General features: G+C 37.3%; 1 protein-coding gene across 1 annotated transcript; it reads left to right on the top strand.

Annotated features, from left to right (window-relative positions):
- Window positions 1-13,655: 13,655 nt before the first annotated feature.
- LOC143596617 (organelle RRM domain-containing protein 6, chloroplastic) lies at window positions 13,656-19,758 on the top strand. The gene is made up of 4 exons (XM_077075346.1): window positions 13,656-13,887; window positions 14,707-14,775; window positions 14,886-14,992; window positions 19,508-19,758. Exons 1-4 carry the CDS (start codon window positions 13,656-13,658, stop codon window positions 19,598-19,600), a joined length of 501 nt encoding a protein of 166 aa, XP_076931461.1. The 3' UTR covers window positions 19,601-19,758.
- Window positions 19,759-20,784: the final 1,026 nt, after the last annotated feature.

The following is a 20,784-nucleotide window of genomic DNA, read 5'->3' as shown; positions in this document are numbered from 1 at the left end:
GTTCTTTGATGTTGCACTGGATTGCCCGAAAGGTAGATAGCACTGATATTGTCACAACATACCAATGTGGAAACTGATAAAGGACGATGCAGTTCCAATAACAAGTTACGTAGCCAACAAATTTCTGCTACCACATTAGCAACGCCTCTGTACTCTGCCTCGGCACTAGATCTAGAAACGGTCATTTGACGTTTTGATGACCACGATAAGAGATTGTCACCAAAATAGACACAGTAGCCTGACGTGGAACGTCAAGTGTCTAGGCAACCTGCCCAGTCAGCATCAGTGTATGATCGTAGCGCCTGAGAACGCGTAGGGCCGAGAGTTAGACCGAAGTCTGCTGACCCTTGAATATAACAAAGGATACGTAAGATGGCATGCCAATGTGATGATTTTGGTGAATGCATGTGCATACAAACCTGCTGAACTGCGTACGAAATATCTGTTCGTGTAAACGTTAGGTACTGAATTGCTCCGGCCAGACTGCGGTATAAGATTGGATCTTCAAAATCGGTTCCGTCATGTGAACTTAGCTTTGATTTTGTGTCGACGGGAGTGGGTACTGACTTGCATGTGGACATACCAGCTCGTTCCAATATATCGGCTACATAAGACTTTTGTGACAAAAACATATTGTTACCGTTTCGTTTAACAGAGATCCCAAGAAAATAACTTAAAGGACCGAGATCTTTCATCGCAAATTCTGAGGCGAGCTTGGCCATGAGGGTGACACGGAGAGCGTCAGATGAAGTGGTCAGAATTATGTCATCCACATAAATTAGTAAATAAGCCGTTTCTGCCCCATGTTTGTAGACAAATAGAGAGTTGTCGCACCGGCTTTGAACGAAGTCCAATTTAGTTACAAAGTCCGTGAACCGTTGGTACCATGCACGTGGTGCTTGCTTGAGACCGTAAAGAGACTTTTTGAGCAGACACACAAAATCGGGATAGTCTCTATGTCGAAACCCCAACGGTTGATACATATACACGGTTTCTTTAAGAGATCCGTGTAAAAAAGCATTGGTGACATCTAGCTGGTGAACTGACCACGAATGGGTTAAAGCCAATGATATGACGGCCCGAATCGTTCTCTGTTTGACAACGGGACTGAATGTTTCCCCACAATCGACACCCATTTGTTGATTTCGACCATCACAAACAAGTCGTGCTTTATATCTATCCAACGACCCATCTGATTTAAATTTGTGGCGAAATAGCCACATGCAACGTATGACATTCATGTCCGGTGTCTGTGGAACCAGTTCCCACGTCTCGTTTTTAATAAGTGCATTAAATTCAACTTGCACTGCTTGGCGCCATTTGGGTGTGGACAAGGCAATATTGGGATAACGAGGAATGGAAGCGATGGAGGAATTGTTGAGGTTAAATAGTTTTTTGGGTTTAATAATTCCATCCATGGACCGGGTACGGACGTTTCCTTGTGTGACAGCGGGGTCGGGTTGGGTGACGACATTAATGGGTTGAGCGTGGGTTGTGGTTGGTTGATAGTTTTGGGAAGCAGGAGGGGTGTGAGTAGTGTTTGAAGTGTTCTGAATGTTTCTTGGTCGGCGAGAATAGACAATAGGAGGTTGGATGGGGCTACCGAGAATTGGACTTCGTGAGGTGAGGATTGTGCTGCCAAAGGTTGGGATTGGGTAGGAGCAGTAGGTGGGGAGTGGTCCGAAGTGGGATGAAGATGTGGGGGTGTTTGTTTGAGTGTTGGAGCCAATGTGGGTCCAGTAAGTAGGATGGATAGAATCGGTTAAAAATTGGTAGTTTTGGAGGGCTGGTCGGACCACATTCTTGAATGGGAAAATTGTTTCGTCAAATTGGACATGACGACAAATTATGACTTTCTGGGTTGATAAGTCAAGGCACTTGCACCCGCGGTATTGGTTGGGGTAACCAATAAAAACACAAGGTGTTGATCGGTTTTGAAGTTTGTGTATGGTAGTGTGAGGGATGAGAGGATAGCAAAGACATCCGAACACACGAAGGTGGTTGTATGGCGGGGCTCGATTGTAAAGGAGATGTGTAGGTGTTTTGAGTTGAAGTGTTTGGCTAGGAAGAATGTTGATTAGGTACGTGGAAACTTCTAAAGCATGGTGCCAAAAATTGTTAGGTAGGTTGGCTTGGGCAAGGAGGGTGCATATAAGATTGTTTATTGAGCGGATTTTGCGTTTCCCTTTGCCGTTTTGTGAAGAGGTATAGGGGCATGAAAAGCGGAATGTCATTCCGTTTTGGTGGCAGAATGTTTAAAAAGCGCGATTAGAATATTCTTTCCCATTATCACATTGAAATTGCTTAATTTTTCGTTCGAACCGGGTGTAAATAAAGGTTGAGAATTGTTTAAATATTGTATAAATTTGGGATTTGTGGCTAAGGGGATATGTCCAAAGAAAGTTAGTGAAATCGTCAACAAACAATATATAGTAACGGTGACCCCCGGTACTGATAATTGGGAAGGTCCATAGATCACTATGTAATAAATCAAACGGCATAGAAGTAGAAGTATTAGAATTAACAAATGGATGTCTAGTACTTTTACCAAAAACACATGATTGGCAAAGTTTTGAATTAAATTTATTGCAATGAATATAACTAGACTTATTAAGAAATTTTAATAGATTTGATCCCGGGTGGCCCAAGCGTTGATGCCACACGTCTTGGGAAAGAGCAGCAAAGGAGGATGCAGAGTTGATCTTTGATAGGATTTGAGGTGTGAGAGGGTAGAGATCCCCAGAGCTATTGTTGCGTAGGATACGAGCCTTGGTCTTTAGATCCTTCACAAGAAAACCACACGGGTCAAATTTAATAGAGACTTGGTTGTCGGTTGTTAGGCGACGAACCGACAAAAGATTTTTAATAATATTAGGGGCAAAAAAGGACATTATTTAATTTTAGTGGTGGATAAAGTGGGTTAAGGGTTTGATTGCCTTGTCCAATCACGGGAATAACATTACCTTCGCCCACAATAATGTTGCGTAAAATGCCATTATTGAAATAAGACGTAAAGTTACCTGGATTGTTTGTCATGTGGTTAGATGCCCCAATATCCATGAACCAAGGTTGCTCTGATGGGTTGAGAGCCATTGTGTGCAGTGCTTGCTCAATGTCGGTAGGAGTATAACCCATGGGATATGCGTGAGCAGGTTTTGCACCAAGAATGCCTTGACCCGAGGATGGTGGTTTGCTGAAGGTCGGGTATGGGCAAGGTGGGGAGGCAGCCCATTGTTGCCATTGGGATTGTGACGGACCCAAGTTGGGCCAGTACCCAAGAAAGGGAGCCCAAGGAGTGTATGGCTGGGGAGAAAAGAAGTTGCTAGTCCTCTGCCAAAGGAACCCCGCCCACGTCCTCTTTTGTCTGTGTCGTTCAGATCACGCGCAGACATTGCTATCTGCAGACTGTTTGTTTTCTTGAAGATGTTTCATTAAAAAATGTCTACGTAAGCTCTTCTTTACGCATACTTGGCTCATCCACTTTTGAGGTCTTATAAGGTCTGCAGAAAGTTAAAACACCATACCCTACCAAATACCCATTGTCCACCATCACCACCACCATCACCCACCGTTCGCTACTGCACCGCCACCCACTGTTCGCCACCACCACTGCCCACCCGACCACCCATCGCCATCGTCCACCACCCACCACCACCGTCCGCCACCGCCACAGTCTACCACCACCACTTTCCATCACCCACCACCACCTTTTACCACCACAGCCTTCTTCCATCGCTACCATCCACCACCACCACCACCACCCACCACTACTACTATCACCATCCAACAGCACCACCACCACCACCCAACGTCCGCCACCACCACCACCACCGTCCACCACCCACCACCATCATCATCCACCACCTACCACCGCCTTCTACCACCACCACCATATACCACTGCCACCACCCACCGTCCATCACCACCACCCACCACTACCACTATCATCATTCAACACCACCACCACCCAACGTCCGCCACCACCACCGTCCACCACCCACCACCCACACTACCACTACCACCATCCACCACCACCACCCACTACCACAGTTCATACACCACCACCAGTTTATTTTAGCAATCTACAAATGTGTTCTCTACATATTACAAACGGTCATGTATGTTTCTGCTAAAGAAATAATGTTATGAGATTTGACGGGAATGAACTCAGGATTATAGGATTGGACACTTGGGCTTTAAAATTGGATGAATTGGGCTTGGGTTTTGTTGACATCTAATAACTTTTTTAACATAATATTTTAACCTAAAGCAAGTTTCTTTGTATTTTCATTTTTGTTGTCTATTTTTATATGCAAGAAAAAGAAATAATAGATACAGAAGATGAATTGTTCTCAACTTTCACAATTCACCTTCAACATTGTTTTAAGCACAATATTTATCAAATAACATTGTTTATACAAAGTATGGAACAAGTGATTTAATATATATATATATATATATATATATATTGTAGTTTTATAAATATTGTTTCAATGTTTTTTAACTATTATAAAATTGGTCCATCTCTTCTACTGCTATGTCTCAAAAAGATACGCATCGAAGATTTCCTCCTCTGACACTATGCCCATAATCTCCAACTCTTTGTAGATTTCCTCCTCTAAGTAAACACGTGCACGTGAACCTTCCATGACCTTGCATAAATCCTAAAATAGTAACAAACAACATGTATTAGGCAACGAAATCATGTGAAGATAAATATATAAATTTTAGAAAAAAAAACTAACATTAAAATTTGATTTAATACCTTTGTGCTTTTACCAATAGCATCAGCAACACTGTTAACTGAACTCATAAGTGTTGTTGTAAATTCATTATCCTTCTCAAGCTTTCTTTTCTTACTCTTCGAAAAACTTGGATACTTGGCTTGCGAATCAGGTGTCTCTGATACAACATGAATATCGTATGCATAGTGAAATTCTCCAAGGTAATATCGTTGGTTTCCAACATTTGATCAATCTCATCAATTGTTTCCGGTGTATTTTTCGGTCTCTGATACAACATGAATATCATAGTGAAATTCTCCAAGGTAATATCGTTGGTTTCCAACATTTGATCAATCTCATCAATTGTTTCCGGTGTATCTTTCGGTCTCTTGTTTCTCTCTTTTGCAGTTTTTGCTCTAGTTGGCAAACAACTCTAGCATCTCGTGGTGATGAAGAATTGGGTTATCCCTCCATTTGCAGCTCCGGGACTCTCCGGTTGTGACAACCGCCAATTTCCAGGTCAATATCCGTACATGTCCTAAACGCCCTTACATTTTATGAGTTTCTATTTGGATTAAATTGCATTAACTAAGTCATATAAAGTCTAGCGAATCCATACATATCGTTATCATGCGTTGGGTAATTTTAGAAATTAACGGTATACATGCAGGTTAACCCGACAAACCCGAACGTTGGTAATAAAGTTTTATAAATCCAAATTAAGGTTAAATAGTCTGATATATAGACTTATATTGTACAATTAAAACCCAATAACTTAAGATTTATGACAATTTATAACTCATTAGTAAATTATTATCTTTATATGAGTACGATACATATAACATACTAGTATAGTTAAGTTAACATGAGTGGCCCTGTGTAAGAAAATATTTCCATTCCTTGAATCACCTAATTTTTGTTATTGAGATGTCATACACAATACACGAGATTTCACTTTTAGTATTTTACACACTAATATGCTAGCACGTTAAAAAGAAACTAAAGGAAATATAATATAAACAAATAAATGCCTAACTGGATAATTTAACTACTACCAAGTAATAATAAGAAATGGCCACACCTCCTAACCCCATTTCCTTCTAGATTTCGAACCAAACAAAACTCATTTTCAACCAAAGAGTTTCTAAGTAACCAAACCACTTCCATATGTTTCCTAGGATGTTGCATAAAGAACAAGCATGCCATAAAAGTCAACCTAGGAATTAGCATGTGTTCATTTCAACATCACCACCTAAACACTCAATCACACTTAAAATTTCTTGGACCAAATAATTATCCAAAAGATTATTAACCCCACAATTTCTATATAGAAAACAAATAATCACTAGACTAAACCACGTCCCCACCTACATACCCCTTTGATCTCTCGGCACTCCCTCACCCCACAGAACCCCCTTCCTTCAACTTTAATAATCAACACACACATACTCTTGCACCCATATTCCATTCAAGTATAACTTTCAAGAATCAAATCCAAGTAAACAAGTAAAGATGAAGACGCAAGTGCAAGGGGGCTAGACTTGTGGTGCTAGGAGCTCAAGATTTCTTCTTCTCTTCTTATTATTTTTATTATCTCCTCTATCATTTACCTAAGTGAGCATCTACACTCTAATTCTTTCTAATTCTTTATACTTTTGTTAACATATATATACAAGTTTTGAAAGCTTGTATAATGAACCACCCAAATTGTTACACTAAAAGATGAATGAACACAAACTAGTCTTCTCTAAAGCATGACATGTTTAAGTCTTTAGATAAAATATATCATTTGAAACACATAAGTTTTTCATAAGACTTACTAGTAATAGAGTTTCATTTTTAGTAAATCATAAAATACCACTAAAGATCTAAGCATGAGTTGTTTTTAAACTAACAAAAATGGTGTGTTCATCCTTTTAAATATGAGAAAATAACCAACCTATGTTATTATGGTGTATGCAAACTTATAGTAACAAGTGTTGGAAATCTTGTATTAATAATAACCAGAAAATAAAGAAATAAGAAATAATCGACACAGTAAACCAGGCTTGTGTTTAACACAATTTCCTTAAACAGATTCTCGGTCTGTTCCCAGGGTACTCCGGCTTTGTTGGAAATCTTGTATTAATAATAACCAGAAAATAAAGAAATAAGAAATAATCGACACAGTAAACCGGGCTTGTGTTTAACACAATTCCCTTAAACAGATTCTCGGTCTGTTCCCAGGGTACTCTGGTTCGAAACAGAATCGATGCTCTGCCGGACTCGGACACTTGCCTGAAATGAAATCGGAAATAACACTATTGCAGTAGGAAGAAGATGAAGTGTGTTTTTGAGTTGGTGTATCTTGACTAGAATCTGGTCATGGTATTTATAACCAAGAGTCATAACCATATAATCAATTCTTATTTATGACCATTAAAGAATATTAAATAATAATAATATTCATCTAATGACCATTATGAAAAAGAATTGAAACTGAATCACAATAATGATAATCATTATGATTCTTTAATGGTATTGACTAGACAACCAATTTGAATTTCAAAAACGAATTCAAAAACTGTCTCACGCGGTCTCGGGTTTTCGGAGTTTCATTCGTGTCCGCGGGACGTGCGGGCACGCACGAGTTCGATGGATTTCTAGTCCATAAACCCAAATTTGCAGCCCCCCTGCGCGCGCGTAGGACTTGTGGTAAAACATGTCATAAAGAATTCAAATGGGTGTAAGGGCTCTACCTTATAAACCATTCATTAATTTGTTCCCAAACCGATGTGGGACAAACATTTACCACTTCCACCACTTCCTTCATTCACACACTTAAAACTTCCAACAATCCCCCACATGAATGGAGGTTGAAACAACAACATTATTCTGATTAGATTTCATCAGTTGAATCTTGCATACAATAGGTAGGTGTTATCCTTTGAACCTTTGCTTATGAAGCATACTTAGCCCACTGGCTCTGAGTAGACTGTGATGTCTTTGAACTCGTTTGCCGTTTGTGTAGATGACAATACACTTCACACAAGACTCTCCCTGACAAAGTCAAGTCCTCATAGTTATGTTCGTTATGGTCATGAACATGCGCCTGGTTCTGCAAGAGCTATTAAGTATTGTGCCCAACAACACCCTTCGAAGCGACCCCACTTCTCTCTCACATAGGTGATTCACCATGTATGACTGACTACCTTGATCAAATCATTAAATGCCATATGCTTAGCCTCACACTTGTCACTTTTAGGAATGGACTAGGAAGGTTACCTTGCTACGTGGTAAACTCCCTCTTAAAATTGTAGGGTTATCCCCACCCAGTGACCGCACTAATTCATACAATTAGGTTTTCCTATTGAACTCAACTCTTGGGATCTCCAGTTTGTTGAGTTAGGTTTCCTTCGCATGAACTTTAATTTTTCAAGGGCTTCAGTCCCATTCCCATGGACGACTTCTGAACTAACTCTCTACTTAGGCCTTTTGTTAGCGGATCCGCAATATTATCCTTTGACTTCACATAGTCAACAGTGATAATTCCAGTAGATATTAGTTGTCGTACCGTATTATGTCTACATCTAATATGTCTATTCTTACCATTATACATTGTGCTATGAGCTCTGCCAATTGCCGATTGGCTATCACAATGTATACAGATGGCCGATGCCGGCTTAGGCCATCTTGCTATATCCTCAACAAATTGACGTAACCACTCCGCCTCTTCGCCCGCTTTATCTAGGGCGATGAATTTTGATTCCATCGTGGATCTAGCTATAACTGTGTGTTTAGACGATTTCCACGATATAGCAGCACCTCCAAGTGTGAATACATACCCACTTGTTGCTCTGGAATCATTCTTGTCAGATATCCAATTTGCATCACAATGTCCTTCGACAACTGCAGGATATCTGTTATAATGTAACCCGTATTCTCTAGTGTATCTTAGGTACCGAAGCAACCGAATCACACATTTCCAATGACTTGAACTTGGGTTGCTTGTGTATCTACTTAGCTTGCTCACAGCATATGCTAAGTCGGGTCTAGTGCAACTCATAAGATACATCAAACTGCCAATAATTCTTAAGTATTCCAACTGGTTAACGGGTTCACCTCTATTCTTAGCTAGATGCTGACTCGTGTCAATGGGAGTTCTAGCTACATTAGAGTCATTCGCATTAAACTTCTCAAGAATTTTGCTCACGTAATGGGATTGACTTAAAACAAGTCCATTTTGGGTTCGTGTGATTTTAACTCCCAAAATCACATCCGCAAGACCAATGTCCTTCATGTCAAATCTTGCTTTTAACATGTTCTTAGTGGACGTTATGATTTTGTCATCACTACCAGCAATGAGCATATCATCTACGTATAGACACAAAATGACATATCCATCGGATGTGTCCTTCACGTACACACATTTGTCACATTCATTGATTTTGAACCTAACATCAAGCATGACATGATCAAACTTTTGGTGCCATTGTTTAGGAGCTTGTTTCAATCCATACAAGGATTCCACAAGTTTACATACTTTCTTTTCTTGCCCAACGGCTATGAAGCCTTCGGGTTGTTCCATGTAAATCTCTTCCTCTAGATTTCCATTCAAGAAAGCCGTTTTTACATCCATTTGGTGAACTTCCAAGTTTCTAATGGCGGCAATGGCAAGCACCAACCTTATAGATGTTATTCGCGTAACCGGCGAATATGTAACAAAGTAATCTAAACCTTCTCGTTGTTTATATCCTTTGATCACCAACCTTTCCTTATACTTATCGATGGTGCCATCAGGTTTGATGGCCTCCCTCCACTGAGGTCCTTCAGCGGAGTTCACCGTATGTTGATACGTTTGAGGTTCCTCTTCTACCATGTAGGTTAGGAAATAAGGGCCGAAGGATTTTTCAGTCCTTTGCCGTTTACTTTTTCTGATTTCAACCTCCTCTGTCTCAGATTGTTCCCGAGGTTCATCTCCAGTACTCCCGTTTTGAATACTTTCCTCAACCGGTCTAGAATAGCTCGGTTTTCCTTTATCAAAACATGAGAACTTATATTCAAACCATGATGCATCCTTTGCTTCTATTATGGTGCTATTGTTTATTCCGGGATTCTTGGAATCATGCACAAGAAATCGATATGCACCACCGGGAAGGGTATATCCTATAAACACACAATCCACGGTTTTGGGTCCTATTAGTAGGCGTTTTGGTGGAGTCACCACTACCTTGGCTAGGCACCCCCACACTAGCAAGTATATATATGGTGGTTTAATTTTCGTTCATAACTCATATGGAGTTAGATCTTTCTTCTTATTTGGTACCATGTTTAAGACATAATTAGCCGATAAGATTGCTTCCCCCCACATGTCCGGGCTTACCCCAGAACTTATCATCATGGCATTCATCATTTCTTTCAAGGTTCGGTTCTTACGTTCCGCTATGCCATTTGATTGAGGGGAGTAAGGAGGCGTGACTTCATGTATGATTCCTTCTTTTTCACACAAGTCAATAAAAGGTGAAACATATTCACCTCCTCGGTCACTCCTTACTCTTTTGATTTTCCGATTTAGTTGATTCTCAACTTCGGCTTTAAATAAGATAAACTTATCAATAGCCTTGTTCTTACTCTTAAATAAGTAAACATAGCAATACCTTGTATTATCATTAATGAATGTGATGAAGTACTTGTTCCAACCACGAGTAGGAATTACTTTTAGATTACACACATCGGTTTGAATCATCTCAACGGGTTCGGTGAATCTTCAATGATAAATATCCAAGGATTTAAATATCTCATTACCATATATTAATTCATATGTTACAATTCACACTTAGTGAATTTCCAAGGAGTTAATACGTCATTAACATATATTAATTCATACGTTACAATCCACACTTAGTGAATTTCCAAGGAGTTAATACGTCATTAACATATCTTAATTCAAATGTTACAATCCACACTTAGTGAATTTCTCCAAAGAGTTAATACGTCATTAACACATATTAATTCATATGTTACAATTCACACTCAATTAATTTCCAAGGAATTACACATCATTTTTTTTTCATCTTAGTATATTCACCTTGTTATTCTATTACCATTTCATGATGTGATTATATATTTGATGTGTCGTCTTAGACTTTAATCTTTGCAACAACTCACAAGTTGTTTATTATACGAAATTATTTTGACGACATTTACACATCAAATTTCCAAGTGTTATTATCTTTAACACTTTCGTCATCCGACATGAATCATCTCAGTGATATCGTTTTATATTATGTATACAAGTATTCCCTCAAATAGAAATCCTTGCACACATATCCTCATATCCTCGTTTCACTTTTGAAACCATACTCTTGAACAAATATGTTCAAATAACATCAACTTGTTACAATTACTACACTTAAGTAGCAAAGCTTGAATTTTCTAACACATCCATTAGAAAGTTAACGTTTACACAAAACGTTATAAATAAATCATATCTGACACGCATGTTAGATATTTAACGTTTACAAGAAATGAATGGTTTACTCAAAACCATTTGTAACACAATTGTTATACACAAATGATTGCAAAAATCGTCAAACAAAACTAATAAAATCCCAACGGATTTACAAGATCAGTTATAACACTATAGTTAGAACACGAAGGATTACACAAACCGTTTTCTAAAACCAAACGGTTGATCAAAAATTACATTTTGTAACACTGTATAGGATTTAAGATTGCATCATGATCTCTAAAATCCAAACACACCAAGTTGTACTACGCACATAATTTCCCAAAAGAAAATATATAAGATTAAAATATCTAAATCCTTATAAATAAGGTTTTAAGATTGTAGCAACAATCTCACGAACTCTGTTTATACAAGAATAATAATAAGTAGGCTGTTTAAGTTTGTTGGAAATCTTGTATTAATAATAACCAGAAAATAAAGAAATAAGAAATAATCGACACAGTAAACAAGGCATGTGTTTAACAAAATTCCCTTAAATAGATTCTCGGTCTGTTCCCAGGATACTTCGGTTTTGTTGGAAATCTTGTATTAATAATAACCAGAAAATAAAGAAATAAGAAATAATCGACACAGTAAACTGGGCTTGTGTTTAACACAATTCTCGGTGCTCTGCCGGACTCGGACACTTGCCTGAAACGAAATCGGAAATAACACTATTGCAGTAGGAAGAAGATGAAGTGTGTTTTTGAGTTGGTGTATCTTGACTAGAATCTGGTCATGGTATTTATAACCAAGAGTCATAACCATATAATCAAAACGAATTCAAAAACTGTCTCACGCGGGCTCGGGTTTTCGGAGTTGCATTCGTGTCCGCGGGACGTTCGGGCACGCACGAGTTCGATGGATTTCTAGTCCAGAAACCCAAATTTGCACCCCCCTGCACGCGCGTAGGACTTGTGGTAAAACATGTCATAAAGAATTCAAATGGGTGTAAGGGCTCTACCTTATAAACCATTCATTAATTTGTTCCCAAACCGATGTGGGACAAACATTTACCACTTACACCACTTCCTTCATTCACACACTTAAAACTTCCAACAACAAAATCTAGCTAAAGAGCTTATGAGGAACTAAGATCTACAAGAACATGTATGAGAAAATGATGGACAAAAACGAAACCAAGAACCCAAGACTCGTAATTAACAAATAAAAGCGTTAAAGATTTGGAACAAAAGGCCTATGCTATTGTAAACATGATGTTAAACAAAGTTTATAAACTATTAACCATAGGATAAAGTTGTTACACACCTAGGAAATGTGTAAAAGTGTCTCACAAGTACAACTAGAGATAGACAGTTTGCTGGCAGTTTTAAAACATAGATTCGAGGTCATATCTCAGTCAATACTTAACCAAAAAGCATGATTCTTGAGTCTAAAATATACTACTAAGAGTCTAGTTTCCAACCCAACCGGTTTAATGCGATTTGGATGAGTTTTGATACCCGAAACGGACTTTACAAAAATACATGTCAAAACTGTCAGTTTGTTAACAGATTTGACTCTTACTCAAGAACCCATAACTCAGTCATATTAAGTCCAAATGACATGATATTTTTTGCAAAAGATTCCTTTTTGTCTTAGGTTTAAATTTTGTACTCACACTCTTCATGAAAATAAGTTTAGGTCAGTAAAACAAAAGATTTTATTACAAACTATCAATAAATTTCTCTGTACGACCCTTGTGTACTAATAAATATGTTCGAACCTCTTAAACACCTCCAAAAATTATGTATAATAGTTTTCTGGAAACCTAACACATGTGAGATTATGTTATAAAAATTTCAAGTCAAACGGAGGTCGTTTGATACCAGAAAATACGGTAACTTCGTACCCCAAAATAGATATAGAATCTGTGAAGAATTTATGGAAACGTAATATGATGAATACTAATTCTAAGTCACCCAAACCCAATATGAAGCTTACATGAGAAGTTATAGACTTTATACAAGATAAACTTGTATGTTGATATTGTACTATGGGATTCTAAGTAACCGTAACTGATTAGGTCACGGTTAGGAGAAGTCTCACGCTTGTTTTCGATACTCGCTAACTATTTCGCGCAAAAACTCAAAGGTGAGTTTCACGGCCCCTTTACTTTTAAAATTTTATAATCCGGGGGAAAAACATACAAATACTCGTTTTTTATACGTTAATAAGAAACAAGATCCGACCTTTATGTTTACATGAGTTATCGTTTGGATCCATAAAGTCCCCATATCGTTTATTTATAACCATTAGCTATATTTTAGCCAGAGATTCTGTGAATAGTATAATTGGGTCTGACACCCCAGCCATGGTTAGCCGCTCTAACTGCCAAAAAAAAAAAAAAAAAAAAGCTAGTCCAAACACCCACTCAAGAGGCGTTGCTACTTTACATTGTTTGTTGGGAAAAAAAAGAGAAATTTTGATATCCGATACAATCCATGGCGGGTGCTACCTTATCATCGGCGTGGCTTACCATCAGCGGTGGTTGTTCAAATCGGAGAATCCATAAAACTACTAAAACACCTTCCTTCTTCTTCTTATGCCCTACACCAATCAATCATCACCATCATATGTACTCATCAGTTAATCACAAAAACCGCCTTCTAGTTTTCGCCTGTACGTCTTCTTCACAGCCACAAAAGACTACTGCTACCAAGCTATACGTCAGCGGTAACCTTATTATTATTATTATTATTATTATTTTTAATTCATTCATTATTGTCTCACGGGTTTTAATTTTAGTGTCAATCAAACTATTCGGGGTTTGTTATTTAACTTATAACGATTCAATACGGACAATTAAAGGAACACATTTTCCTTGTCCGTGTTCGTATGCTAAGAAAATTAATGTGTTCGTGTCCAATTTATGTTTGTTTGTTAAAAGTATTAACAAATGGTTCACTAGCGAGCATAACTGAATGTAGATGAACAAGCGCGAGTACCGTTTACATGTAAATGAGATGATTAGTATGTTGGGCCTAAAAAGATAGTCAAACTAGATTATATTGTAATGTCCTTCAAAAATTTAATTGAATATTTAAACAAACAAACCTAAACAAGTGTAAACTAATGAACGAACATAAATGAGTTAAAAATAAACGAATGTAAATGTACGCTCACGTTTGTAAATGAACAAACGAGATATGTGTTCATGTTCGTTCATCTAACTAAATGAACCAAAAATGTTGTTCTTGGAAGTTCGTTTATTAAATAAACGAGCTCCACCACAACCTTATTCGAAAGCTTAATGGAGTCTCAAGCATACTTGGTAAAGTATCATATTAAGATACCAAAAAAAATCATAATATCAAATATACTGAGTTTTAAATTTATGGCATTTATACCCTTTATGTGAAATTTGCATTAGGATGTAAGAGTTTGGAGCGTAAGCCGTGAGGAGAAAAAAAAGGGCATAATGATCTATGGTCATATTAAAAATTGTATTAATAAAATGGGTAAATATGAAATTTGAACTATTTTGAATGGCAGGACTCTCATTTAGAACTTCTGAAGAGAGCTTGAGAAATGCTTTCGAGTCTTTTGGTCAACTTATTGAAGGTATAATACGGTGCTGCTAATACTTTCTTTGTAGTCCTTTACCACCATATTATTGTTAGTTTAGAAATATATGTGTATATCTGAAATAACGATAATGGATGAATTTTCAGTAAATCTGGTGATGGATAAGATTGCCAATAGACCAAGAGGATTTGCCTTTCTTCGGTATGCAACAAAGGAAGATTCTGAGAAGGCCATTGAGGGTATGCATGGAAAGGTTAGTTTTTTTAGCTTTATTATATGCACACAAATATTCCGAATCAATTACTTTGTGAACTTATAAATGCATATGTATTTATGTGAATGTGTTTTTAGCTATAACAAGAATAGGTGTTATAGTCCTTTAAACTATTACAACATTCTTAGCAAACTTAACTGTAATCCCGTAAACGACAAACTCGTAAAGATAAGTGTGTGTATATATAGATAGATAATAGGGATAGCCACCAATATGGCCATGTTGACCAAAGTGATCAAGTGTTCACTATGCAGTTAATGCCAAAAAATAGCGGATATCGGTTATTGCGGTGGGATAGCGGTATATATATATATATATATATATATATATATAACACCAAAAGTTATCTGATAATAATACTTAAGTCTTAATACCAAAATCATAAAAGTCAATAGTTCAAAACACAAAGTAACAATATTTTTAATTTAAGACATGATTTAATCACTTAATCGAAAGCCATAAATATATAAGCATCAGCAGCGGCTGAAGAAACGGGTATCGGAGATGAGCATCAGTAGCGATTGAGGTATTTTTAGGGCAATAAGCTGATCGTTCAATAATAATCATAATGAAATTGGGCTATGGGCTTACAGTTTGGGGAAAAAAAAGTAAAAATTGGGTCAAAAATATTAAACTGATAATCTCACCGCTATTTCCGATATATCGGTGGCCAAATATCGGCGAAATAGCGGTAAATAGCGCCGCAAATATCGGAACCGCTATTTGGACCGATATTTCGACCGCTCTTTTACCGCCGGACCAATAACCGCTATAGCACCGCTATTAATAGCATAGAGTTTTCAACACTAAGGTGCAGTTTGTTTTTTATGAGGTAAAATGTCCGCAGTTTGTGGACCACATCCCCACACCTCTGTAGAAGAAGAGGTGGACCAAAGGTCTGCAGTTCGTAATAAGAAGGTTGCTTGTTTATTACTTTATGCAAAATCAAACCTAGTTTTTTTCAATCTCCTCAAGCAAAAATCAAACTTAGGTCTTTTCAGTATGAGTTCTCAAATGCTATATACATTGATTTCAAGTTCCAAATACACAAAAACCTGATGACTAATTTCAATATCATCACTACAAATTTTAGCAAATAAAAAATTCGAAGGCTGTTAATTCACTTACAATCAACGTCAAAGTCCGGAAGAGACGACTTGCGGTGGCGGAACGAGAGGCAGCGAAGCAGGGTACAGGAGTGTTGGATTTCGATCAGTGGAGGAGCGATGTCGATGGGGGGGGGGGAGGCGACAATCACTGCTAGGGTTGAGTCTGCGAAGGAGAAAGATAGTTTATGAGGTTAAAAGAGGTAAAAAGAGGCTGGCTAGATCTGCACCAAGAAGAGCCCGTGAAGATGTTTATTTAATGAAACGTCTACGAGAAAACAAACACTCTGCAAAAGCTCGTGTTTGTGCGTGGTCAGAAGTTCTCTCGCGGAGCTTATTTCACAAAACAAACACCACTCAACCGTCTATTTCAAAAATACACAAAATGCATCCGCCTAAACTTAGAAGCCATAGAGTATTGCCGCTGTATGTTTAACTAACACATTTGTTTTTTAATAATGAATTAGCGTGAAGTTGTGAGAACACATTATTAGATTGCACTTTTATGAAACACGCCCACTTTCTTGAAAACACGGCTTTTCTATTCTCTCAAACTTTACCGCCACGGCGCCACCCACAACACCATGACATAATTGTTACAAACATGTGAAGCTGTGAACCAAGGGGTTCACCAACCACCACACTCTTCTAACAGCCGTGAAGTTGTGAACATTTATTGTTCCAAAACGTGTTGTTCCGAACGCGCAAACCGGCGCACGCCAGATCGTCTCAGGCCTATCACGTGAGAGGTAAATCAACGTCACTCAACGGCAAGGCGATTGGCGTTTAGGATCGGTTTCGAACCCACGACCTCTAAGTTATTGTTCCAAGTTTTATGCCCCCTTAACCAATTAAGCTACACGGCGGGGACAATGTTGAACATTTATGTAGTAAGCATATGTGGAAAGATCTTTTTTATTGATGAAACGTGTAAAGTCAAGTTTGCGCAATCATGGTGATTATCCTTGAACGCTTGTGTAATTTGTGTTCTAGAAGCAGATGAACTTCTCAATGTTACTAAAAAGATGTAATCAAACGTTTCCAAAAGATGAAAACATGTAACAGGACAATTTTAAACGATGTATCGTTAATTATATTTAAATATTTTAATGAACTACGTTATTTTATCATCGTTTATTTTGTTTGGCCTATTTTTAGTCAATCCGTACTATACCATGTGTACAAAAATTTTATATATCTGACACTGCTTGGGAAACTGGGTGGGTTGGGCAGTTCTGGTTAGAACATGTTCTAAGCAAAATGAGTTTCGGACAAAACAGGTTGTAAGCAAAATTAATTCTGGTGAATATGGCCGTTTGAAAAAGTATCAATTTGGTTTGGGTTATAACGGGTTTGGCCAAAATAGAATCGGGCGTGAGTTGCTTTAGAAAAAAAAGTAGCCACCACACCTCCACCATGGTGGTAGCGGTTGGTGGTGAAGGTTGAAGTGGCGGGTGTGCTGGTGGAGATGACGGGGGTAACAGTGGTGGATTGGCGGCGAGTGTGACCTTTCGACTAGTTTTAGGTAACCCAGTTTTATTTGCTAGTTGGCTGAACATATATACAATTTAGTTTTACTCAAATAAACCCATTATTTGAACAATGGATCATGATTGCCACTTATAATTGACATAAGATATGGCTTTTAAGTTTATTTGAAACTAGAGTTTTACCCGGCGCTGGGCAGGTCGGTAAAAACGGGAGATGGTAAAATCCAAGCGTTGTTGGTTCTAAGCATTGAGGAAGTAAGTCGACACGAATTCGGTCGGCTTCGGTTATCTGAACGTTGGTAAAACCCGACTATTATCGATCTCGGGCGTTGAGTCTACGCAAATTTGACATGTTTCTGTCACGTTCGTTACGGTACACGAACTAAAAAACAAATCAGCATTTGGTAGGTTTTCGTTTACGATACTGGAACTAAAACAAACGCGGTGAGTCTACGCAAATAGGGTCAGTTGTTGACACATTTATTAAGGTACCAGAACTAAAATAAAGCAAAAAATACAAAATAAAAACAAAATTGGTGTTCGATTGGTTTTCTTTACGTTCGTTACAGGCTGAAACTAAAACAAAAAAGTGTTTTGCACCAATAAGGTGTCACCAAATGGCCCAATGACGTACTTGCGGGACCAAAAACTCTTATTTACAATAACATATTAAGAAAAACATAAATAAAATAATCTTAAAAATAGAAGGAAAAAAAGAACAAAAAAATCAGTTCGAAGATAGGAGTTATCCAGATTCCACAAGAAAAAATAAATAACCCAAGAACTTTGGCTTTATATTCACCTCGAACCAAAATTAGTTCGAAAAAAAGAGTTATCCACATTCCACAACCAAAAAAAGTTTAATACCAAAAAAATTGGCTGTGTTCACCTCGAACCTGCAGTGCATGTTTTTCTAATTCCCTATTCGTAAGCATTAACAAATTTCCAACAACCAACACACCAAGACGCTACAGCATTATGTTAAACATCAAAATGATTTACATAAAAACAACACAAAGTGATACATATCCGGTTCCAATGAAAGTTTATTCAAGACGGAGGACATCAAATAAAGTCATATCAGCCCAAGGAAACTCACTGGAGCAGGTTCGCATTATTTATTGGCATGGGTTTGACCCATTTAAACCTGATTGTGAGTTATGGAAAGATAAAGGGATGAAGGTACTGAATAGTCCCATGACGTATGGAAAGATTAAAGAGTGAGGATGCTGAAAAGTCAGAGAAACACAACTGCTGCATCAGATATTATGTTTATATAATCTGTTCTTGTTTTTACTTTTTCTTTATCTTGTTGAATTTTCTAATAAACCTTTGTATTGGAGATCACCTATCTCGAATCAGGCCTTTTTTATTTCAGAATTCAACCATTTCCGTTTTTCTATCCTTAGAATATATCACAAAGGTAATAAAATAATCAAATAATAATCAAAAAAATCTTTTGTGGCACCAAACTTTATAATTATACTATATATATATATGTATATATATATATATATAATATAATGGCCATTTTACTCTTTATTTAAATAATATAATAAATTAACTAAGCCCAGGAGTGCTTAGAATCTGTTATGATGTTGTCTTCTTGATTAGATTGATATATGAGGAACATTAATTTGAACCCATTTTAGCGCTTAGAATAATTATACTGAAATAAGCATGGTTAATTATACTCAAAACAGAAAAAAGGTCTGATAATTTTTACACCTAACAATGTTAAAAGCATAATAGCCTTGTCAATCTTTTTTTAAATAAAACACTTCATTTAATGCAAGAACTAATCATGTATTTGGAGGTTGGAGTGGACTGGAGCTGTCAATCTAAACCCTTCATTACAAGACTTTGTGCATTTCTGATTTTTGTTTTTGGTTTGGCAGTTCTTGGATGGCAGGGTTATATTTGTTGAATATGCAAAACCGAGGTCGCAGCTCAATCAAGGTGTTAAACAGGATTCAAAGCCATACCGATGAGCTTATGCATGCACCCTTTTGTTTATTGTAAGCTTCTATTATTTTCTCTTAGGCATTCAAAAATACACATTTGTTCCAAAGTTAGACACATGTTATTATGAAATCTCAAATTTTGTCTCATCACTGGCAGGCTGGCTAATGAATTAGGGCGCCAGGTGCGTCAGCCGGCTTGGCAGTACTGGTTATATTTATATAAAAGTTATTAGTTTGCCTTTAAATGACAGATAATTCATGAACATATAATCAATGTAAAATTGCACTCCAAAAATGAAAATAAATATGTATTTATAAAAGGTTAAACTGTGGCCGCTTTCAAGCTCTATAACGTTAAAAAATCTGCCAAAGTCAACATTGCATGGAATCGTATAAATTTAAAACCCGCCGTTTTTTTTCTGTTGGCACGGTGTGGTTGGTTTCAACGGTTTATGAACACATTTTTTGTGTTGACCTTTTTTCTGTTAGTGTTTTTATTTTTTGTGTTTTTTATATAGAGGTAGCTAGTGTGAAATATCAGATAACATATTAAGTTTTCAGAGAATAATCCAATTACTTAAATAGAATAAGTGTTAAATTACAGGAACTAAAGTCATTGCAGTTTTGGTCTTAACTTTACAAAACTTACATTCCCAAACAGTGAAACTAAAATTCTGATAAATTTTTAATTGAAATTACTATTTTACCCTTTATTTAGAAAATGAGAACCCCAGGTACCCCTTCATCTTATTAGATACTTCTTCTGTGTCACAACTTAATAAATCATTGCCAAATGTCACGAATTTATTTGACGTTGATGGACCCTCTTCTTGTTCTTCCATCGGGTTATATATTTGATCGCATCTTTGAGTGTTTGGTCAACGCCTTGTGAATGTCCGGTTCTTCCAGAGAACTCTTGATCCAGGGCGCACCATTTGTTACTCATAAACTTGGCACAACAAGCGGGTTTGGTGCCGGGTCAATTTGATAAGAGCCAAGACATCATCTGTTTTCAAGTGATGAACAGGTTTATATAAACAAACTTTATATTGTTAGCCAAGACATTACCAAACTACATAGAAAGCAATAGGAAATTAAACCAACTTGTTAACTTTTGTCCCCAACTTCTTAGACGAACTCAAGCTCAAATTCCAACTCTTTAATAACAAATTATACAAACTAGGCTGTCTAGTTTAACTTATAGTCTAAAC

This window comes from Bidens hawaiensis, unplaced genomic scaffold, assembly GCF_021521415.1.
Source record: "Bidens hawaiensis isolate Kalapana, Puna unplaced genomic scaffold, B.hawaiensis_p1.1 tig00046762_1, whole genome shotgun sequence".
Classification (NCBI taxonomy): Eukaryota; Viridiplantae; Streptophyta; class Magnoliopsida; order Asterales; family Asteraceae; genus Bidens; species Bidens hawaiensis.
Note: the sequence above shows the minus strand (reverse complement) of the source record. Positions and strands in the feature narration are given on the sequence as shown.

Bases quoted from the DNA above. Each gene is read 5' to 3' on its own strand.
- LOC143596617 (XM_077075346.1), top strand. From the start codon at position 13,656: ATGGCGGGTGCTACCTTATCATCGGCGTGGCTTACCATCAGCGGTGGT. The intron at 13,888-14,706 runs GTAACCTTATTA...TTTGAATGGCAG, and splicing joins TACCAAGCTATACGTCAGCG to GACTCTCATTTAGAACTTCT. The intron at 14,776-14,885 runs GTATAATACGGT...ATGAATTTTCAG, and splicing joins TTTTGGTCAACTTATTGAAG to TAAATCTGGTGATGGATAAG.